At 44.1% G+C, this 23924-nt stretch overlaps 1 protein-coding gene across 1 annotated transcript in view; it reads left to right on the top strand.

Annotated features, from left to right (window-relative positions):
• Positions 1 to 23924, top strand: part of LOC119931390 (peroxidasin homolog) — a 59658-nt gene that overhangs the window by 18844 nt on the left and 16890 nt on the right. Inside the window, exons 4-16 of the mRNA XM_038750035.1 lie at positions 3485 to 3556; positions 3827 to 3898; positions 6937 to 7008; positions 7867 to 7938; positions 9123 to 9292; positions 12415 to 12532; positions 14803 to 14972; positions 15844 to 16116; positions 17605 to 17721; positions 19980 to 20138; positions 20879 to 20991; positions 22443 to 22599; positions 22822 to 22930. Of these exons, the coding sequence (XP_038605963.1) occupies positions 3485 to 3556; positions 3827 to 3898; positions 6937 to 7008; positions 7867 to 7938; positions 9123 to 9292; positions 12415 to 12532; positions 14803 to 14972; positions 15844 to 16116; positions 17605 to 17721; positions 19980 to 20138; positions 20879 to 20991; positions 22443 to 22599; positions 22822 to 22930 (1674 nt within the window). The remainder of the gene's footprint in view (positions 1 to 3484; positions 3557 to 3826; positions 3899 to 6936; positions 7009 to 7866; positions 7939 to 9122; positions 9293 to 12414; positions 12533 to 14802; positions 14973 to 15843; positions 16117 to 17604; positions 17722 to 19979; positions 20139 to 20878; positions 20992 to 22442; positions 22600 to 22821; positions 22931 to 23924) is intronic.

Below are 23924 nucleotides of genomic sequence, written 5' to 3'. Positions count from 1 at the left end.
TCACTTTTCCCTTCCACCTATTTTTAAATGATCATAGTGTGTCCCCTAGTATGTAAACTCCTTGACAGTAGTGATCTCAACTACTACTAACTCTTTTGCCCCTTCAAAGCCTTAGTGTGCTCTGCACACAGCAAGCACTTAATAAATTTGATTGATTGATGGAACATCCAGAATCGAGTTGATCAAACCCAAGTTTTGTTGGGTAGCCCACACTTTCAATGATGTGAACTAATTCCGAATGCAGTTAGAATATTCTCCTTTAGCTTATACTTTTTGCCAAAGCGTATGTATTTTAGAATTCTGGGAGGGTGATCTATAGGTTTAGGCTAGTACGGTTCTAGGAACCATCCTTGTTTTTGAGAAAGAAAAGCAACATCTATATGTCAATTGGTCATCTTCTAGGCAACTACCACAGAGACACTCTTGGCTCCCCATCCATCTGACTGATGACACTGACAATCACTAATAAGCATTATATAGAATCATGCTGTGTCAGCAGACTTCACCCACCCTTGAGCTCCCTGACCTTCCCCCCGAAACAGAGAGCAAGACTGTGTCACCTATTTACTCAGCTGCTAAAATTAAACTTGGTGATTTCATCCCGTTTGCATTCACAACCAGCCATGGCCAATTCATGCCTGAGCTTCCAGAAGAAAACAAGTTGGGGTCCCAGGAGGAGGCAGCCCCTCTGCCCTGGGTCTGTCACTGCTGTGTCCTACACTCTGCTCTGTTCTATGAGAAATGTCATGGCTCTTGGTGGGGTTTACATATTTCTTGGTAAGAAGTCATAGGGTCGGAAGGAAAATATTATGTCAGTAGGGTGTCCCTGCCAAAAGCTCTCTAATCGGGAGGGCCTGAGAGGAGGAAAAATAAGAATCCAATATCAAGTATGGGGAAAGGCATGTGGTGCCCATGAGCTGTTGGAAATGTGGATTCAAAAGCCCCAAGCAACGCCGTGAGCCGAACTGGGATTACGGGGTGGGGAGGAATGGCTCAATTGATGCCCACATATTCAATCCATCACTAAATCCTGTCAATTCTACCCTTACAACATCGCTAAAATCCACCCCTTCTCCTCCATCCAAACTGCTACCACATTAATACAAGCACTTATCTTATACCGACTTGCTTATTGCATCAGTCTCCTTGCTAAACTCCCTGCCTCCTGTCTTTCCCCATTCCAGTCCATACTCCCCTCTGCTGCCTGGATCATTTTCCTTCAAAATGACTGTGTTTCCCTACTGCTCAAGAAACTCCTGTGGTTGCCCATTCACCTCCACATCAAACAAAAACTCCTCCCTACCATTGGCTTTAAACCACTCAATCAGCTTGCCCCCTCCTACCTTATCTAGTTACTCTCCTACAACAACCCAGCTATTCTCCTACTACACTCCATCCCTCTAATGCTCACCTTCTCACTGTATCGTGATTTTGTCTACCTTGCCACTGACGTCTCGCCCAAATCCTGCCTCTGGGCTGAGATATCCTCCCTCCTCATCAGGCAGAGAAGGGCTCTCCCACAACTCAAAGCCTTAATGAATGCACATCTTCTTCAAGAAGCCTTCCCTGACTAAAGCCTCTTCTCCTCTTCTCTCACTCACTTCTGCATCGCCCTGACGTGCTCCCTTCATTCATCCTCTCCCAGCCCCACAGCACATAGTTACCTATCCATAACTTATTTATTATTTATTATACTTATAATTATTTATTATTATTATTATGTATACGTGTTAATGTCTGTTTCCCCCTCTAGACTGTGAGCTAGTTATGGGCAGGGAATGTGACTGTTGTTGTATTGTACTCTCCCAAGAGCTTAGTACAGTGCTTTGCAAATAGTAAGCACTCAGTAAATACAATTGAATAATTGAATGGGGCTTAGGTGTGAGTTGGGTTTCTGGGGGGATACTTTGCCCCATGCTCTGCCTCTCCTCCCTAGAAGTCATGGGATCTTAGTGATGAATTGTTTGTTGGGTTCCCTCCATTCCATATCGGTTATGGTCAGGGCCAGTGTGAGTTCAGGGTCTTGGAGCATAACTCTGGGACTTGGCAGCCAAATGAAGGCTTTCCAATTGAAAAGGGGTGGGGAGTGTGAAACTGCGGGGTGGGAGAAGAGAAAGGATTTAATGAGTGCAAGAACTCCATGCCCACTTTGTATTTCAAAATGCCTTCTCACGGAAGGAGTAGGAGGGCCCCATTTTCCGTGCTGAACCAACATATTTGTAAATATCTATTATGAAAGTTTAGCTGCTCATCTGTCTCCCACAAGAAACAGTATTCTTCCCAATTGGGTTTCCCAATAGAAAGATCCCTGATAATCTCCAGGTGACCTCCTGAAACCAAGTGCTAATCTCATGCTCATGGTCTTTGGGCCGTGTAGCTGAGATTATGTAAGCGTGGTCCACCTCAGCAGTTACCTCTGAATCTCTTCATCTCCACCTGCTGCTCCCACTGACGGAATTTTAGACTTTTCTAGCCCTCTGTCCCTGCTGCCACCCAGCGAGGAAATCCAGGGACACCTAGGTTTCATATTTAAGCCACCTCTATCATGTAATGCATGATAAATTGACAAGGAAAGAGGGAGAAGCCCTCCTTCTTCTCAAAGTTGTGTGGGCTGAGGAAAGGGCTGGGACCTGGTGAGCAGTTGAGAAAGTGGAGGAGAAGAGAGCAGACTGGGGCAAAGGGTTCCTTCCCTTCCCTTCATGATGCTTAGAAACCCTAAGGCTCAGGTTTGCCTGGATTTCAGCTGTGACTGAATGACAGTCTGTTCAGTACTGAAGGAAGTAAGCACTTAGTAATAATAATAATAGTATTTGTTAAGTGCTTACTATGTGCAAAGCACTGTTCTAAGCACTGGGGGGATACAAGGTGATCAAGTTGTCCCACGTGGGGCTCACAGTCTTAATCCCCATTTTACAGATGAGGTAACTGAGGCTCAGAGAAGTTAAGTGACTTGCCCAAAGTCACACCGCTGACAATTGGCAGAGCCAGGATTTGAAACCATGACCTCTGACTCCAAAGCCCAGGCTCTTTCCACTGAGCCACGCTGCTTCTCTGTGCTCTGCATACAGTAAGCGCTCAATAAATATGATTGAATGAAAAGTAGCATCCAGACACATCATGGATCTAGTGGTATCTTTCTCTCACTAGTCCAACTTGTAATTGTCAAGAAGAAATGACTGGTTTTGCAGCAATGAATGCCAGTTATCAATCTCCCTTCTGTTTAGTTGAATATGGATTCAGACCCCTGCCCAACACCCTCCAGTAACCTTTAAGAGCATACAGAATCATTGTAGATCCTTTTCATTTTTTAAACTGCTTGGCTCTTTGCCAGCGTAAAGGAGATAATGACTCAAGATTACCAGGAAAGTCACTCTTATCAATCCCACCTCCTCTCATTTTTAGCCCCATTGCCACTATAGCAAATTTTGAAATTAATTTAATAAGGCACTGACATGTTCTTTTTTGTTTTTTGGCTTGTGAACAGATTGCTGAACAACAATTTGATCAAACATATTGCAAGGCGATCCTTTGGCGAGTTAGAGAGTTTGAAATTCCTGTGAGTTGTCTTCTGAAATCCACCTGCTTCTCCTTTCTCTCCTACATCAAAAATCATTAAGACTGAAATTTATCCTTCATTCAGTCCTGCAGTATTTTCTCTAATGACTTGGCATAAAGAGGTAATTTAAATAATTTTTCCAAACCTGATGATCAAATATCACCTCCATTTTTTTATTTTTTTTATTTCATTTTTTTCCCCGGGGATCAGTGACCCATTTGTAGAATTTTAGGGGATTTACCTTTTCCTTTCCTCTTTCTTACTCTCTAGCTACCTCTACAAAAATGAAATTCATACAATTGAGCCACACGCCTTCAAAGGACTTCATTCTCTGGAGCAGCTGTAAGTATGGAGAAGCCAGAGTGATTGAAAGGATGATTTGTAGGGTTGCCATGGTGAAGTGTGGATGTGGAAAAGAAATGGTAGTGGTAAACTCTACTATAATACCAATAATAATAATAACAATATTAAGTGCTGGTTTTGTGCCAAGTATGGTGCGGAGTACTGGGGCAGATACAAGATCATCAGATCAGACACAGTTCCTATAATAATAATAATGGCATTTGTTCAGCGCTTACTATGTGCAAAGCACAATCTGAAAAAAAGAACATTTTACAGATGATGAAAGTGAGGCATGAAGAAGTTAAATGACTTGCACAGAGATACACAGCAGATAAGTGGCAGAGATGGCACTAGAACCCAGGTCTCCTGACTTCCAAGCTCATACTCTTTCCACCAAGCCCTGTGGATGGATTGCATCCTAGCAAAAGGTCACCATTCTCTTTGTACATATCTATTCTATTTATTTTATTTTGTTAGTATGTTTGGTTTTGTTCTCTGTCTCCCCCTTTTAGACTGTGAGCCCACTGTTGGGTAGGGACTGTCTCTATATGTTGCCAATTTTTACTTCCCAAGCGCTTAGTACAGTGCTCTGCACATAGTAAGCGCTCAATAAATACGATTGATGATGATGATGATGATGATGATTCTCTTCAAAGGGAAAATCAATAAATCAAGGACCACAGTTTTCCCGTTGGAAACTTGAAACCCAATGGTTCCCTTCAACCTAATGTCTCCACTACATTGGATGAAATTTCAGATGGTCTGGCTGAGATGGTCTGGGTTTATTTGGTGCCCAGGGACACCTATTCAATAACAGTGGTCTAGAAATTGTTTTGAGAAGAGCCCTTTGATTAATTCCAAATTTTTCAAACCTCATTCTGGGTAGAACCAAATAAATGTCTGTTTGCTTTCTAGAATATTTAAATGGCTTCATTTAAGCTTGAGGTGAATGAATCCATTTTTATCTTCTCTAAACCAGTGATCAAGTATGGTTTGGAATTATGAAGCAGGGAGTGAAGTTAAGCATTTTTAGGTTGATCCTGTCTAGTTGGGAAGACTGAGCATGGCCCCGCAGTTGTTCTCGAAGTGACATTTACAGAAGCAAAGGCTCTTGCTTTTCCAAGGACTCCTATGGCCAGTTTTGCAGAGTGAGGGTCAAAGCAGAATGTGTCCAATTATCTTTGTGCTCCCAACCCCATTCCTCAAAGTGAAATCCAAACTGTTACATTTCTAAACTGTGAGCCCGCTGTTGGGTAGGGACCGTCTCTATATGTTGCCAACTTGTACTTCCCAAGCACTTAGTACAGTGCTCTGCACCCAGTAAAGCGCTCAATAAATACGATTGAATGAATGAATGAATGAATTTCATCAATGGCAATGTAGAGTAAATGCATGAGGGAGAAACAATTAGAGCCTTTTCCAATAGTGAAGCTTTATTGGACATATTGGGAAGAGATGATGTGAGCCTTAGAAGGAGGTGTTGGAGAATATTCCTCTTCCGACCATAATCACCTCCTAAAGTGAATAAATTGAACACAGGGTCAGAGTGGAGGACAGGGAGCATCTGTTTTTGATCTCTGACATAGGCTTCATTCCAAGACAATCGATCTCGTTAAAATTCCCCAACAAGGCACGTTTTCAAGCAAAATTCAAATCTGATTGATGGACAGCAGCACATGATTTTTTTAAAACCCAAAGCAATGACAAAAGCACCCCAACTTTTTAAAGTCCCAAAAGTACCCCCAGCTGGAGAATTGAGAAACAGAACAGTGCTTTCATTTTGCAGTAATTTCTGAATATTTCTTTCACATCTTCCATTACCAAACTAACAGCCAAGTGTGGTATTGATGCATTTATTCCCTTGATACTGGGATTCAACACATAATTTAGAGTGCTCCATCAATATTTATTGCATGTCTCCTGGGTGTATGGAACACTTTGCTAGTTGCTTGGGCACATTCCAGAAGACATGGACCCTACCCTTAAGGAGCTTTGCTTTACCAGATTCCTTTTGGAAGGGCCCGGGTTCTAACCCCAGCTCTGCCACTTCTCTGTTGTGTGTCCTTAAGAATGATAATAATAATTATGGTATTTGTTAAGTGCTTACTACATTCAAGCACTGGGGTAGATACAAGGTAATCAGGTTGTCCCATGCGGGGCTCAAAGCCTTAATCCCTATTTTACAGATGAAGTGACTGAGGCACAGAGAAGTGAAGTGACTTGCCCAAGGTCACACAGCAGACAAATGGTGGAGCAGGTATTAGAACCCATGTCCTTTCTCCCAAGCCCGTGCTTTTACCAGTAGGCCATGCTGCTTCTCTTGGGCAAGTAACTTAATTTCAAACTTCTCTGTACCTTAGTTACCTCATTTATAATGTGGGGATGAAGACTGTGAGCTCCATGTGGAACTTGAACTTTGTCCAATCTGATTAGCACTTAATAAAGTGTCTGATATATAATAATAAATATCATTTATTGGCCCACTTTGAGAGCCTGCCTATGGGAGCCAATGATCATTAGAAGTTAGCAATTGATTCCAGATTGATAAACTCTTGAATGGTTTCTATCCCAAATATTAATCCCATTTGGAGACATTTCCCCCGTTTTAGTCATATTTCTTGGAAGCCTAGAATCATAAAAATTCCAGAGATCATCATGTTTACCCCCAACAAAAAATAAATTAAGTGAAGCTGTCCCCAAACCACTGTTCTTGATTGCCGACAATCTTACTGTTCTCACCAGGTGACCAGAATCAAGTATGAAAAAATAACCCTTCCTTACCTAAAGTATGGCAAATCAAACCCAGGGGGAAAAGTCTTCATTTTTTTTATATTAGGAACGTTGGGTATGTGACTTCTTGTTTCAAGAAATAATACCAGGAAAACCCAGAGAGGTCGATGTCAATGGAGTCTGGGGCTGAGGGGCTAAATAAATCTTTGCCTCTGGAATTCAATGGGAGATTTGCTCTTTTGATGAAGTTCAAAATTCAAACACCATTTCTCTAAGGCTGTTGATTATGTTTGTGTCTTCTATATCAGTTATCTCCACTTTAATAACCTGGAAAATTTGGAGACAGAGACCTTCAGTGACCTGCCCAAACTGGAAAGATTGTAAGTAGGAGGTGGGGTGTGTGGGGGTGGGAGTGGTGGAAGGGGAGAGGAGAACAGGGCATTGATTCAGGCACTTATGGATTTCTACGGCTGGTGGATTTTTCCAGGAGGCTGTGCCCACTTGTCATTTCAGGCTCAACTAGTATGTCAGCATTAGTCACTCTTGGGCAGTTTACATGAAAAAAGAAGAAAATGTCAGGAGGGGAAAACAACCCTCAAACTTAAAAAAAAAAAAAAAAAACCAAAAGCATACATAGGAAAAAGAAGAGAAATTAATCCTCCATTCTCTCCATGCCTTCATAGGCTTTGTCAGCCATGAACTCTCCAGTCAATGGTATTAATTGTTTTCTGTTTGCAGAGCACTGTACTCTCTTGAAAGAGTACAACAGAGTTGGTAGACACATTCCCTGCCCACAATGAGCTTACAATCTAGAGAGGGAGACAGATGGTAATATTAATAGTTTATAGTATATAATTTATAAATATGCACATAAGTGCTGTGAGGATGAGGGTAGGGAGGAGAATACCAAATGCCCAAAGGTCATAGATCTAAATACTGTGAAGGGGAGAATGGTTTTTAAGCACTTAATAGCACATGTAAAATCTTACAATTTGCGTAATGATTTAGCTAGAAAAAGTTTGCTGTAACCCTACAAGTGTTGTTCTAGTTCTCTGTTCTAGATCTGCCTCCTGCTTAATAATAGTGGTATTTGTTAAGTGCTTACTATGTGCCAGGCACTGTACTAGGAGCTTGTTTACTTGGCACAGGGGATGGGAACACCTGAGTGCTACATTCAGAAAGTAGGTTTTAAAACATTGGACTGAAACGTTTTTCTTCTTGGATCTGTTTTTCTCCAGATTCCTGCACAACAACAAAATTTCCAGAATCCAGCCAGGAACCTTTTCCCAGTTAGAGTCTCTCAAGCGCCTGTAAGTCAACGTGACTATCTGGGAAAGAAGCATGGGAATCAGAAAGGAAAGAGGGAGTAGTTTGAGGAAATTACTTGGTTTCAGCCTCTGCTTTTGGGGGGCATCATGGTAACATCTCAAAGTTGTCAAAGTCTAATACTGGCTATCTTGGGCCAATCAGAGCATAATTATTGCTGAAATTTAAGCCTGCTTAAATGGTGAACAAGGTGAACCAGGAGGTGCTGCTCCCAACCCCCACCAGTCCCCTGGCTCTAGGCTGCCCTTACCTAGACTGGTGAAGCCCTTTGTATCAACTTCACAACAAAAAGCCTGATTAGATTTGGGATTCTGAGCCAAAGGACAGGCATCTGTTTGCCACTCCTGTATCTTATGGAAGGAACTGCATAGGTAGTGCAGTTTTCGCCCTTTGTCTACCTGTTTGGACACTGGATTGGTTTCTTCTGTTTCTACTTGAAGACCCCTAGGAGCTCTGAGCTGTGAAACGGAGCTCCAAGGTACCATCGCCTTTTGCATATTAGTCCCTGTGCTTTCATTCAGCCCTTTAAGGCTGATGATATGCAGTTGACTAACTTGCACTCCCTTTGAAGGTTTTACCTATTTAACCGCTGCCCAGGTGGAGAATGCATTTGTTTCTGTTTGATAGAAAAAAGTGAACCTATCAGAAAACTCAAGTGAATGAATTTGTCAGAGCTAAGTGAGACAATTCACTGTGGAGAGAAGCAAATATAAGGGTTGAAAGGGAATTTTCTTGCCTGCTTTCAGCAGCTCATCTCTCTGTTTGGTCCCATTTTGGTAAACTGTGTGTGTGTGTGTGTGTGTGTGTGTGTGTGTGTCTGTCTCAGATTGCTGTATGGTTGTAGTGGTTAAGCAGTGTGGCCTAGTGGATAGAGCATGGGCCTGGGTGTCGGAAGGACCTGGGTTTTACTCCCAGCTCTGCCCCTTGTCCGCTGTGTGAACTTTGGCAAATCACTTCACTTTGCTGTGCCTCAGTTACCTCATCTGTAAAATGGAGATTAACACTGTGAACCCCATGTGGGAGACAGACTGTGTCCAACCCCGATTATCTTGTATCTATCCCAGTGCTTAGTAAAATGCCTGGCACATAGTACTTAACAAATGCCATTAAAAAAGAGAGGGAGAGAATTTGGGAGACCAATGATACTCATTTCTTTTTTTCTGGGCAGACGGCTGGATTCTAATGCTTTGGTCTGTGACTGTGAGCTGATTTGGTTGGCAGAGCTGTTGAAAAAGTATGCTGAGCAAGGCAATGCCCAGACAGCAGTCACCTGTGAAACTCCCCAGGGTCTCCAAGGCAGGTCTCTGACCACAGTGACGACCCAGGAATTTAACTGTGGTAAGCAACCTGTGAGGGTACCTTCTTAGAAATGGTCATATTGGAGGGGGTGTGTGACATAGGACCAATTTATTGTTCTGGATTATATTACCTCCATTCTCCCACTTCTAAGACTCTGGGGGCTCCAGAAACTGAAAGAGGATCAAACCCGATGCTTGAAGATGGGAGTTCAGCCTCTTTTGTGTGTTTTTTGGCTCTAAGCCACACTTTGTCAAATAGATTCTCCAAGGTGGTACTAAGGCAAGATTGAGCAGATAACTTTGATTGTCCCCATGGTACTCCAGGAGCATCTCAGTTCTTCAAGGGGTCCCGCTGCTCAGAGCTCTTAAGTTGGAATGAGCTATTCGGGCTAGAAAAGCCATGTCTGGGCAAACAGGGCAAACAATCCTGCCACAAAATAATGTACAAAGTCAAATGGCCTAGGCCTGAAGTTTCAGCCTCCCTTATTGCTGGATTTGCTGATGTAATTGAGAGCAAGATGTTTTCAGGGCTGACCAAGCTGAGTAGCTGTATATCTGCTTAGCTGATTAGCCAATCTCAGTCCTGTCTAAGCAGGTAGAAAAGCTGTGCCTGGGCAGGGTAGCAACTTGCACACCTAGTTACCCAACTGGGGTCAGCTACTGTTGAAGCCCAGAAAATGAACTATGTAGAGAAGATCCTGATGATACTTAGAAGAAGAGTTAGAGCGCTATTTGTGGGTCCTTAAAAAATGGGTTCAGCCCCAACCAGGGCAGTTTGCAGTGGTTGATGGCTTACCAGAAGGGAATTTCAAGGACAGTGGTCTACGCTGTGGATCCGGAGTCTTGGGGGGGTATCCAGAATCCCAGATGCTCCCCAATTATGGAAATGTGGCTCCTCCCCAGTTCCATGACCCCCATTACTGTGGGCTGAACACTGAACTTAAGTGTTTGGGAGAGAACAACACCGTAGAGTCAATAGTTTTAGGGACAAGAGGCCCCCATCTAAGGTGGTAGGACAGTACAGCCTTGAGGTCTCTCATTCTAATGGGTAGCTGTCCTTGTAGTTTAATGCCCAGCAGAATGTCAATTTGAGAGGATTGTGAATCCGAAAGCCGTGAACCCTATTGGGAAGGCCAATCCTAATAGATCAATCCATCAGCTGGATTCAGTACATGCCTACTGTGTTCAGAGCAATGTAATAAGTGCTTCGGAGAGTACGGTGTGACGGAGTTGGTAGACACGTTCATTGCCCACAATGAGCTTACAGTATAGAGGGAATAGATGTCAGGGTGAGGGCTAAATCAATCATTGATATTTGTTGAACACTTACTATACACAGAACACTGTTCTAAAAGCTTGAGAGAGTACAATACAGTAGAGGTGGTAGACAAGATCCCTGCCCACAAGAAGTTTGCAATCTTGTAGGGGAGACAGACATTAAAATAAATTACAGATAGGGGAAGCAGCAGAGTATAAGGTGGGCAGGGATTGGCTGTCTTTATTGCTGGATTGTACTTTCCAAGCGATTAGTACAGTGCTCTGCACACAGTAAGTGCTCAATAAATACGATTGAATGAATGAATGAGGGATATGTACATTAAGTTCTGTGGGTGTGGTGGTGTACCCTATAGTTATGCCCTAATAGTGCTCCCATTCCAAAGATGCTAGGGATTTCCCCTGGAGCTTCTCCCAACAGCTGTTTCCATACAATTGCAACTTTTCAAGTCTTCGGTTTCTCTTCCTTTCTAGGGGAGAGATTAGCTTTTGTTCTTCATTCTCACCAGGTGGTCTGGAGTTCACGGCCAAGGATAAAACAGATCAAGACAGGATTGGGGAAAGACTTAATCAGCCCAGGTGATTAATGCTCACAGGCAGCATCTTACAGGCCCAGTGCAGGGCCGAGAGAGCACCTGTCAACTCAGTAATGAGGAACCTTGTTGCAAGGGAACTGATTGATACAATCTTCCAGACACACTGGAGGAGCAGCTGGGGAAGGGGCGGAGTATGAAGGCAAGGAGCCTCCTGGGACAAACTAACCCCCTCAGGGCAATTAGTACATTGAGGAAGTGAAGGTAAAGGGCTGTTTGGTTTGTGGGGAAGAAACTTTATTGCCCTTTATTAGCCTCCCTTCCTCCGTCCAGTAAAATATGATTTTGCCGTCAAACCTTCAGAGGGTTTTTCTGCAGAAGGTGCTGCTTGGGTCTGAGAATCAGAAGGACCTGGGTTCTAATCCCATCTCCATCACTTGACTGATGTGTGTCCTTAGGCAAGTCATTTAACTTCTCAGTGTCTTAGTTACCTCATCTGTAAAATGGGGATTAAGACTGTGAGCCCCATGTGGGTCAGGGACTGTGTCCATCTCGATTTGCTTGTATCCACCCCAGTGCTTAATACAATGCCTGACACATAGTAAGTGCTTAATAAGTACCACAGTTATTATTATTAATTGATGCTAATTGTGTCTGTTAAGCACTTATTTTGTGCCAAGAATTCTGGGGTAGATACTCCGCTGGCTTAAGGTTTAAGTGGCCAAAGGAACAGGTATTTTCTCCTCATTTTCAGGTGAGGAAACTGAGGCACAGAGAAGTTAAGTGATTTGCCCAAGAAGGTAAGTGAACACAGGTCCTCTGACTCTTAGGCCTTTACTCTTTCCATTAGGCCACGCTGCTTCTCAAAACTGATCAGTCCTCCAAGGAGGACAGAGCAAGAGAAAACAAGAAAAATGAGGCTTTAACTGCAGGAGGAGGGAATTGGGTTAGATCTAAAGCAAGCTCGGCTGTGGGCTGGGAATGTAATTGTTTATTGTTATATTGTATTCTCTCAAGTGCTTAGTACAGTGCTCTCCACACAATAAGTGCTCACTAAATGCAATTGAACAAGGAAGCAGGCACTTATATGAGGCACTGGGGGAGGAATACGAATTTCTTTTTCTTAAGAGCTTTTGATATAGGATAGATTTTTCTCTGGATGGTAAAGGTTGTAATAGGTGACTTTCAAGCCTTGGGAGGAGAACCAAAGTTTTCTTAGTTGTTCAGAAGGTCACAGCATTACTCAGGATGTGTCAATACTTGGCCAGAAATGGAAGTCACTAATTAGCAATGCTCAATGAAGTCCTTCTCTAACATGGGAGGAGGGCTGGGGTGTGTGGTCTACTTCTTCCAGAGAGGCCCCGCATCACATCCGAACCCCAGAATGTCGACGTCACCTTGGGCAACACAGTTTACTTCACCTGCAAGGCAGAGGGCAACCCCAAGCCTGAAATAATCTGGTTGCACAACAAGTAAGTCTCTTCCCCACACCCTCCGGGAGCTTTCCACTTCCATTAGCTCCTTGGGCTCTTTGCCTGCTCCAGTAATTACCTAGCTTCTTTCAGGATCAAATTAAAGTTGGAAATGCATTTTGTATTTATTCCATCCACCGCACCATTTAACAATCTAATTAAGGTTGTTCCGGAGTCTCTATTACAAACATTTTACTGCGATCTGTAACTAGCTATAAACAAGTCCCTACAAGTCGACATGGGGAACTGGAATCATCTTGGCTCTTGACCCATTTCTGGAAAGTCGTTTCAGAAAACAATACATTTTCCTCATAAGTTTCAGTGAGTTGGGGTGTATGTATGTGAATAGAAGTAATAACTGTTCTGAATAAGAAGAGGCCTGTAAGTCACTAGGCCCTTTGAAGGGGTCGGACAGCTCTGTTTCCTGCTTACTGGGCGAGGTGGTGGCCTGTGGCAAACTGGTATGTCTCTCACTGCCTCTGGGCCCAGTCATCAAATCCATTAACTACTAGCCAGAACTCTAAAGCAGGGATGGGGAGGAGGAGATGGAACACTGTGGAGAGAGGGCCGCACTTGGCTTGGGACTTGGAGTATTCCCTGGAAGATCTTTGTGGAGGTGCAGCTGTGTATTCCTGCACCAGAGAGGTGCTGGGGCTCCACCCACAGATTCTGGAGTCAGTGTGGGAATCCCAGTTGTGTCAAACATGTCTGCTGTGTGACCTTGGGCAACTCCTTTAACTTCTCTGTGCCTCAGTTACCTCATCTGTAAAATGGGGTTAAAAGTGTGAACCCCATGTGGGATAGGGACTGTGTCTGACCTGATTAACTTGTACCTACCTCAGCACTTAGAACAGTGCTTGCCACATAGTAAGCACTTAACCAGTATCATCATCATTATTATTATTATCATCATCATTATTATTATCATTTGAGATGCTGGAAGACCACCTGGTACAGTTTAATAGCAACACATAGTTGCTCATTATGTGATCATGCACTGAACTGGGCTCTGAGGAGATTGTGGGGCTGGGATTAGTTAGATGTGCTCCCTTCCCTCAGGATGTTTGTTATCCAGTCAGGAGAACAAGGTAAGTAAATACAAAGTCTAGATAAACCTATGGATCGCACAGGTATTCATATTCTGAGCAGGTTGGTGTAGTAAGGTGCTTGTCTTAACTAATCAAAAAAATCAGTTGCATTTATTGAGCGCTATGTGCAGAGCAGTGTACTAAGTGTTTGGGAGAGCAAAATATAACTAAGCTCCCTAGGCACATTCTCTGCCCACAGTGAGCTTACAGTCTAGAGGGGGAGACAGACATTAATATAAGTAAATTTGGGATTCATTCAGTCGTATTTATTGAGTGCTTACTGTGTGGAGAGCACTGTACTAAGTGCTTGGGAAGTACAAGTTGGCAACATATAGAGACGGTCCCTACCCAGTAGTGGGCCCACAGTCTAGAAGTGTGTACATATGTACATAAATGCCGTGGGGCTGAGAGAGGAGGGAATACAGGGAGAAAGTCAGGGCAATGCAGAAGGGAATGGGAAAAGAGGATATGAAGGCTTTGTCAGAGAAGGCCTCTTGGAGGAGATGTGTCATCAATAAGGCTTTGAAAGTGGGGAGTGTAATTGTCTGATATGAAGAAGGAAGGCATTCCAGGTCAGAGGCAGGATGTGGGCAAGAGATAGGTGGTGAGGTAGACAAGATCGAAGTACAGTGAGTAGGTTTGCATTAGAGGAGTGAAGTGTGCAGGCTGGGTTGTAATAAGAAATCAGCAAGGTAAGGTAGGAGGAGGCAAGCTGACTGAGAGCTTTAAAGCTGATGGTAAGGAGTTTCTGTTTAGTGGAGATGGATGGGCAACCACTGGAGGTTATTCAGGAGTGGGGAAACATGGATGAAATGTTTTTGTAGAAAAATGATCCAAGAAGCTGAGTGAAGTATGGACCGGAGTGGGGAGAGGTAAGAAACAGGGAGCTCAGCAAGGAGGCTGATACAGTAATCAAGGCGGGTTAGGCTAAGTGCTTGGATTAATGTGGTAATCAAAGAAAGCTTCCTAGAGGGAGTGAACTTTGAACTGAGCCCCAAAAGATAAGTGTCTTTTAAACACACACAAAAAAACCTCTTGGTTCTCATTAACCATCACCTTAGGGGTTAGAGGGTGATGGTAGGTGAGTGAAATTTGTGGGGAGACTATTCAGCTCCTTTCTGGCAGTGCCCTGGTAGGAAATTTTAGCGGAAGTTCCACTACAGACGTCTCTCCTTCTTGTAGCAATGAAATCGACATGAAAGACAACAGCCGCCTCAACTTGCTTCAGGATGGAACCCTGATGATCCAGGACACTCAAGAGTCAGATAAAGGCATCTATCAGTGTATGGCCAAGAATATTGCCGGCGAGGTCAAGACCCAAGAAGTCATTCTCCGCTACTTTGGCACTCCCTGTAATTGAGCCTTAGACACTTTCGAAGCTCTGCCCTGTCAACTGGTAGTATTGAGAGTCAAGTACATGGGGGTTATGGGGTCAGTTTCTGCTTGTGCCCAAGAGGTGCGAGAGGGGTTGGGGAGAGAGGGAGAAATAGCAAAGAGGGATAAGATCAGAATTAATTTCTCAGACTATTTCAATAGTAATAAAAATTTTATCAGTCAGGTTGGGTAAAATGTAGCTGGGGTAGGAAATTACATAAATCAAGCAATACCAGGAATTATTTTCTTGTTGGCATCAGAAAAAGATTGCCCTGCTGGGTCTAGGCAATTCTTAATTATTGGTAGAATGAAAAGGTTAGGAGAGAATGGATACTAGAAATAAGCAGCTAATCCAAAACACCTATTTATCCTTTAGTTTCAGACTTCCTACCCAATCAAAACCACATGACAGAACTTTTGTTGAGGATCAAAATTAACTGGATTGAGGTTTCTGTTCCTATTTCTTTTGTTCACCCTCAGTAGGTGTCAGTCAATCATATTTATTGAGTGCTTACTATGTGCAGAGCACTGTACTAAGCTCTGAGGAGAGCACAGTACAGCAATATAACAAACACATTCCCTGACCACAGTGAGTTTACATGAGATGTTCAAAATCTGGGCAGTGAGAAAGAGGAGGGTAAGCAGAACTCCTGTGTAATCCGCAAACTGGATAGCCAGTTCCTAAGGAATTGAGCAGTAACTGCAATTGACTTGAAAACTGCAAGTTGAGCAGTATCCCCTGGGGGAGAAGACCAGTTTATAAATTCTCTTCTATGCAATTTTAGTGACTAACCTGTCCTTATTAACTGATTTGGGGAATCAACTAGCTCTGAATTGTCTTCCTTTCAGCAAAGCCCAGCTTTGTCATCCAACCTCAGAACACTGAAGTGCTAGTTGGGGAAAGTGTCACCTTAGAATGTGGGGTATCCGGACACCCCCATCCGCGCATCGTCTGGACTGTCGCCACAGGGTCCCCTCTCCCTGATGATTCCCGCTTCACCATCACCAGCTCTGGAGGGCTGTACATCCAGAATGTGAATTTTTCCGACCAGGGCCAATATAATTGCAACGCGAGCAATTCAGAAGGCTCCGTTCAGGCTACAGCACATATCATCGTGCAAGGTGAAGGGCTCTCGGTGAGGTGGGACTGAGGGGAGTGTGTGTGAGTGTGTATGGGGGGCAAAGAGATGTCTTGATCCCATTAGAGTGGGAGACCAAATTCACAAGATGAGCAAGACAACAAAATTCAGGCAACTTTAGTCCCTAAGCCTGACTTTTCACTTCTCACCCATCTCCTTTCACAGAGGAGGGCTGCTCTTGGGCAAGTCACTTAACGTCTCTGTGTTTCGTTTACCTCACCTGTAAAATGGAGATTACACGTGGGACAACCTGATTACCTTGCATCTACCCCAGCTCTTAGAACAGTGCTTGACACATAAGTGCTTAACAAATACCATTATTATTATTATATCCTCCGACAGTTAACTGGGGAAGTCAGGCAAAAGGAGTCGAAGAGCCCTCAAGAGATGATGATGGCTGTGAGGGTTTGTGTTCAGATCTTGAGTGTAGAAGTAGAGAGAGGCTGCCATCACCCAGGCTCTCCTGTGGGTGTAGAAAAATGTTCTCATCTCTACCATGGATCCCTTCTTCACTTAAAATGGCTCCTGGGCTCTGTCCTAAATGGACTTAAAGTACTCCTGCAATTTTTAACTTTGAGATTCTCGTTGGAAGGGATGTTCAGTGTAAAGACTGAAATAAGCTGATTTCTTACCTGACTGTTTACATTGATGATTCTGGAGTAAAATCTGTTCTCCCATGATCTTTCCAACTGTTCCAACTACACCAGGTACTTTGGGTTATTTCTTCTCTCTCTGGATTTTAAGAAGGCATTTTGTGAACTGACGAGTTACAATTTTTCTTTCTGTAATTAGGAGTATCAGTTCTCGTTGAATTTCTCAAGTGTCCTAGCCATCTTCAGTTCTTTCGCTCCATCCTCCTGGCCACCTGGCTGACCCATTTCTCTGCATGACAGGTAGCAACCTCAACATTGCCAAGCTACATAAGGCAGCCAACGAAGGTTGCAAATAGACCCTGGCTCGCAGTCCCGGAACCTAATGGAATTCAAGCAGAAGACCTACAAGAAATTGAATCACTTGTTTTTTCCTTGGAGTTTGGTTTTCAAGGATGTTTGGCTCTAGAGTTGAGGTTGTGGGGAGGGAGTGCTGAATGTTGGATGAAGGCAGGCACTTGTGTTCTCTGAACAAGTAGTTCGCTACCTTCAAAGCTCCAGTCTGATGCCACTTAATAAATCAGATTTGATGCTACTATCTCCTCCCCATCCCTGGCTTTAATCCATTAGGTTAGGATGTTCCTACTGAAAATTTCACTTTTAAAATTTCTTTGCCTTTTTCTTTACCTGTCCCTCCTCTCTCTTCCTCACTCCCCCCACCCTCAACCCCTTCTGTCCACTCTAGAAATAGTAAGATTATTAAACAGTTACTGTGTGCAGAGCACTGTACAAGTGCTGGGAAAGAATACCCAAGTGGGAATAGGACACAGTCCCTAGCTCTCAGGGGCACTCACAGTCTCCTTCTGTCTCCCCTTCTGCAGATACCCCTAAATTTGTGGTCACCCCCATGGATCAGACAGTGACCGAGGGGCAAAGTGTTGATTTCCAGTGCTCTGCTGAAGGCCACCCAACTCCTGTGATTACTTGGACCCGTGCAGGTAATCGGTTAACCCATGTACTCACTAACCACAAATATCACAGCTGGTTACATGTTAGAACTAGCACAGCCATGTGGCACTCGAATTCTTTCTCTTTAGTTGATTTGTGTCATTTCTGGGCTGGGAGACTACCCAGGATAGAGTTGTGTTGACCAAAGTGTATGCACATGCTGAGGAGAGAATTTAGCAAAGTTTCCTTAGAATTAATCAATTGTATTTACTGAGTGCTTACTACATGCAGAGTGCTATAAGCACTTGGGAGAGTATAGTACAACAGAATTAGCAGATCTTCTAGACTGTGAGCCCGTTGGTGGGTAGGGATTGTCTCTCTTGCCGAATTGTAGTTTCCAAGCGCTCAGTACAGTGCTTTGCACACAGTAAGTGCTTAATAAATAATGAATATGTTCTCTGCCCATAATAAATTTACAGTTTAGAACCTGATACATGCAAACGGGAGCAGTAAACTAGTAAAGTGAAGCTTGAACAATGCTCTCCCCCAAAACTTGAATGATAATGGTCTTAAACTAGATTACTGTATCCTGGGAGAAAAGATGTTCTAAAGGTTGAAGGATTTAGAGAGATAATCTGAAGCAAAATGGACAAGTAGGTGGGGAGGGGAAGAAGTGAGGGAGAGCAGGAGGGACAGGGAAGAAAGGGAAAAGCAATTTCTAACTTTATAGGCCAAACACAAGCCTTTAATATAAAATAAAAAAACAGAAGTAAATTCTCCTTCTGCCACTTGCAAATGATTATCTCAAATCACTCCAGTGCGTTTTCTCTCTCGATTCAGAGAATCCTGGATTTAGTAGTTGTTGCACATACTCCACTCCCTCAGGGTTGATTGTATTTTAAGTGAAAAAGTCAGAGGCCCGTGGGAGGGACCCAGGAATGTATTGCTGACCTGAGAAAACTAAGGCAGAACATAACATTAAGTCACTGGGTTCCCATGGTCATGGAACTTAATCTCTGCTACCCCAGCTTGAAGGAACAGGACCTAGATGAAGACAACTGCAAATTGGCATCTGAGTAACTCTATAGACTCTTCTCCCCTTTAGCCCAGGGTATGCTGCTTTTGGTTCATGTCACCTGGCTTTCCTAATAGCTTTTAGGCAGAGAGAAGAAGAAAAGGGAAAGGAGGAGGAGAAGGAAGAGCTAGTTATGTGGGAGTCAGCAAGTTTAATTAATTAATTCATTCATTTAGTCGTATTTATTGAGCGCTTACTGTGTGCAGAGCACTGTACTAGGTGCTTGGGAAGTACAAGTTGGCAACATATAGAGACGGTCCCTACCCAACAGCAGGCTCACAGTCTAGAAGGGGGAGACAGACAACAAAACAAAACATATTAACAAAATAAAATAAATAGAATAGTAAATATGTGCAAGTAAAATAAATAGAGTAATAGATCTGTACAAACATATATAAAGGTGCTGTGGGGAGGGGAAGGAGGTAGGGTTGGGGGGATGGTGAGGGGGAGAGGAAGGAGGGGACTCAGTCTGGGAAGGCCTCCTGGAGGAGGTGAGCTCTCAGTAGGGCTTTGAAGGGAGGAAGAGAGCTAGCTTGGTGGATGTGTAGAGGGAGGGCATTCCAAGCCAGGGTGAGGACGTGGGCGGGGGGGTCGATGGTGGGACAGGCGAGAATGAGCACGGTGAGGAGGTTAGTGGCAGAGGAGTGGAGGGTGCAGGCTGGGCTGGAGAAGGAAAGAAGGGAGGTGAGCTGGGGGGGGCAAGGTGATGGACAGCCTTGAAGCCGAGGTTGAGGAGTTTTTGCCTGATGCCTAGGTTGATTGGTAGCCGCTGGAGATTTTTGAGGAGGGGAGTAACATGCCCAGAGTGGTCCTGCACAAAGATGATCTGGTCAGCAGCGTAAAGTATAGATTGAAGTGGGGAGAGACAGGAGGATGGGAGATCAGAGAGGAGGCTGATGCAGTAAGCTCGGGGAGTCGCGTAACTCAAGCAATCAATAGTATTTACTGAGAAGCATTGGACAATGCCCAATGGCATCGGACAATGCCCAGGACAATGGGCTGGTAAGCACTCATGTTTTATTTGCGAGGCTGTATTGGCGACTGTCTGAGTGTAGGGGATTTGGAATAAATAACCTAAATTGTAATCTCAATTTAAGGTGGGGGTGGAGCTGGAGGTGGTGAGAGTTCTTGGGAAACGGAAGGTCTTTGAACGTATAAATCTTTAAAGCTTTGCTGTGAGTTTCTAGAAACTAAAAAAGGATCTTAAGCTGACTACATTGCGGTTGGTGTTAGGAGGTCCCTTGCCCAGTGACCGTCGTCACACCATCCTCTCCACTGGGGCCCTCAGGGTCATGAGGGTAGCTCAACATGATCAGGGCCAATATGAATGCCACGCCATCAGCGCCATTGGAGGCAAGAGTGTCCTGGTGCAGCTGACAGTCTCCCCACGAGGTACGTAATGATGAAAAGTTAGCTTCCATCCTGGAATGTGTGACTCTTTAGGAAATGTCACTGAATGTCATGACAGCTCAGTTTTGAATAGAGAAATGATGTATTATTTTTCCTGTATCGTTTCAATGTCTCCCATCACAACTGGAACATATTTCCTCTTGTTCTGTCTGGCATAGGGCAAGCAAAACAGCAATTTAAATTTCCAACCACCTGAGAAAATATGATCCATTTGTTATTGCCCAGGAATGGATTACCCACTTTGTGGATTATTCACTGCAAATTTTGTTCAAGCCTTCACCAGCTGCAAATCTGATTTCCCTCCAATGTTCCCTATTTTTGGTCTAGTGGAAAGAGTGTGGAGTTTAGAGTAAGGGGAACTGGGTTCTAGTCCTAGCTCTGTCACTAGACAGATGGCTGATGGACAAGTCACGTAACCTCGTCTGTAAAATGTGGAGAATAACTGTCTTTCCTGAATATTATGAAAGGGAAAAGGAGCCTTTTCTAAAGGATTTTCTAGCCCTTTTAAAAAAAAGGTTCTAATACCTACTTGTCAACTGTGTGGCCTTGGACAAGTCCATTCACTTTTTTGGGCCTCAGTTCCCTCATCTGCAAAATGGCAATTTAATACCTGTTCTATAATTATCATTTCTGTTATTATTATTGTTATTATTATTGTCCCATAACTTAGTAAGGAAGAAGCTATCACTGCTTTGTCTGTCTCCTTTTCTTCCCTCATCCAGTGATCCCTGTCTTCCTCCACACTCCCCGGGACACTGTGGCTGAGACCGGATGGGATATAGAGATTCCTTGTGCAGCCCAGGGAGACCCCCCTCCTATTATCACCTGGGCCAAAGTAAGACCTTTGAACTCTCCCTATGCACCCCAATCAATAAATCAATCATATTTATTGAGTGCTTACTGTGTGCAGAGCACTGTACTAAGCGCTTGGGAAGTACAAGACCTCTTCCATCCCACTAGCCACAGTCAGTCTTCTGGGTTTTGGTTATAATGGGTGAGCAGACCAGGAAAGTTCTGATTTTGGGTTCATTCATTCAGTTGTATTTATTGAGCAATTACTGTGCGCAGAGCACTGTACTAAGGTTCAGGGTGAGGGTTATCAGTAGCCTAGATATCAATAGCCTAAATCTATCAGTCAGTCAATCCCGTTTATTGAGCTTAATAATAATACTGTGTGCAGAGCACTGTACTAAGCTCTTGGGAGAGTGCAATATAACAGACACATTCCCTGCCCACGACCACCGTGAAAATAGTCACCAGCCCAGGGACCAAAATAAATCCACAGGGCCATTTTCAGAAGGAGGTGAGAACAGCGTGGCTCAGTTGAAAGAGCACGGGCTTTGGAGTCAGAGGCCGTGGGTTCTAATCCCGGTTCTGCCACTTGTCAGCTGTGGGATTTTGGGCAAGTCACTTCACTTCTCTGTGCCTCAGTTACCTCATCTGTAAAATGGGGATGAAGACTGGGAGCCCCCCATGGGACAACCTGATCACCTTGTAACCTCCCCAGGGCTTAGAACAGTGCTTTACATGTAGTAAGCGCTTACTAAATGCTATTATTATTATTATTATTAATAATAAAGAGAATGCCTTTGAGGACTCGGTTTCTTCTTCCCAGTTCTCTGTGTCGTTCACTATCCTTTAGTGCCACCTGATGGCTCGCTGGTTCCATCACAGGACTCCGTGATTCCTTTCGAGAAGTTTGTTCTTGTAACCTCTGCTTAACCAGAGGTAAAGTCTGGTTCCCAAAGGTGCCTGAACTTGACTCAGAATGGGGGGAGAAACCAGAAAGGATAGGTGGGGCCTCTTACAGCCATTTTGCACATTACTGAATGTTCCTTGTGTAATGTTAAGGCACCGTGAAATTACATTCCTCTTTCCCTTAATAACGGCATGTATTAAGCACTTACTATGTGCAAAGCACCGTTCTAAGCACTGAGGAGGTTACAAGGTGATCAGGTTGTTCCACGTGGGGCTCACAATCTTAATCCCCAGTTTACAGTTGAGGTAACTGAGGCCCAGAGAAGTGAAGTAACTTGCCCAAAGTCACACAGTTGACAATTGGTGAAGCCAGGATTTGAACCCATGACCTCTGACTCCAAAGCCCGGGCTCTTTCCAACTGAGCCATGCTGCTGCTTTCCCTTCTACCTCTTCCCTGGCCAGCCCCTGTTCCTTTCACATTGCTGGGTCTTTGGGGGTCGGTCCAAACTAGGCTGGCTGAGCTTCAGCTAGAAACACTCAGCACAGAGCGTAGCAACAACATAACAATGGCCTCTTTCTTCTAACAGGAGGGCATTCAAATCACAGAAAGCAGCAAATTCCACATCAGTGGCGACGGGACCCTCACGGTGCGTGACCTGGGAGTGGCCGACCAGGGCCGATATGAGTGTATCGCTAGGAATGCCTTTGGCTTCACGTCCAGTGCCATGAGGCTGACCATCACCGGTACAGTAGACGTCTTATCGACTAGTTCGCTCGATGAAATGGGGAGAAAGGGCAACAGTGCCGCAGCCTCTTCCTTGCTAGCTTCCAGGATGAGGCTTGGGGGGATCTGGGGGTTCAGGTGGCAGAATGGAGATGCTGGGGCAGAGGGAAAAGTTAACGTGTGTTCATAGTTGGAGGAAGGAAAGGCACTCGATTTATTCATTTGCACTTGGTCCCTGAAAGCCACGGATATCGGCAGGAGCGGCGACACCTTTGTAGCCACATCAATCCAGGAAGCTATCAGCAGCGTGGACCACGCAATCAACTCCACGCGGACAGAGCTGTTTAGCAAGTAAGGCAACTCAGGGAACTGGGATCTGGGAAAGGAAACAAAACAGAGTAAGAAGCTGGTGGAAAGAAGCACTCCAGTGTCCCAGTTGCCTTAAGAAGGCTCCTTATGGGGAAATGAAGAGGCTTCACACATTAACTGGGAGATAGGAAATGGTTGGGAAGGTGTAAAGCATAATCCTGGCCAGTGACTGTATTTAGCTTGATTGGTACTTTCACAATCTTGCTCACATTCCAAGGTGTAGAAATTGTGGTGGTTTTGCCTCATTGTATACTTGCCAATCTCTAGGTTGCTCCATTTCTCATGGTTTCACCCGAGTTTGGCTACTTCTACTGATCTCTGTCTGTTTGGGGGTTGCAAGCAATCACGGGTGCTTTCAGGTTTCCCTTTTTCGGACTTCCATCTTGGGCCCACCAAAAAAGAGAGCTCCAATTGTCAAATTGGGGTCACACTTAAAGAAATGAGAAAGGAAATCTGCCAAAGAAGCTACTTCTTTTTTAAGAAAGTTAGAGCTTAATTGTAGTATTAAGCACTTATTCTGTGCAACCGCTTTTAAGCCCTCAGGTAGATACGAGAAGCAGCATGGCCTGTTGGGACTGGGAGTCAGGAGACCTGGATTCTAATGCTGCCGTTTGACCTTGGGCAAGACTTAACTTCTCTGTGCCTCAGTTTTCTCATCTGTAAAATGGGCATTAAATAGCTGTACTGTCTCTCCCTTAGATCATGAGCCCCAAGGGAATAGGATCTGTGACTGATCTGATTTTATTCTATGTACCCCAGTGCTTAGCACAATACTTGGCATATATATGTAAGTCCTTAACGAATGCCGCATTTTATTATTGTTAGATAACCAGATCAGACCCAGCCTCTGTCGCATGTGAGGCTCACCATCTCAAGAGAGAGGGATGGAGAGACTGACCCTCCTCCCCTTTGGCTTCTGAAGTCATTGCTCTCGGGTGGTGTACTTCTTTTTGTTGGAAATGGGGAATCCTGAGAG

Source organism: Tachyglossus aculeatus, chromosome 8, assembly GCF_015852505.1.
Source record: "Tachyglossus aculeatus isolate mTacAcu1 chromosome 8, mTacAcu1.pri, whole genome shotgun sequence".
NCBI lineage: Eukaryota > Metazoa > Chordata > Mammalia > Monotremata > Tachyglossidae > Tachyglossus > Tachyglossus aculeatus.
Note: the sequence above shows the minus strand (reverse complement) of the source record. Positions and strands in the feature narration are given on the sequence as shown.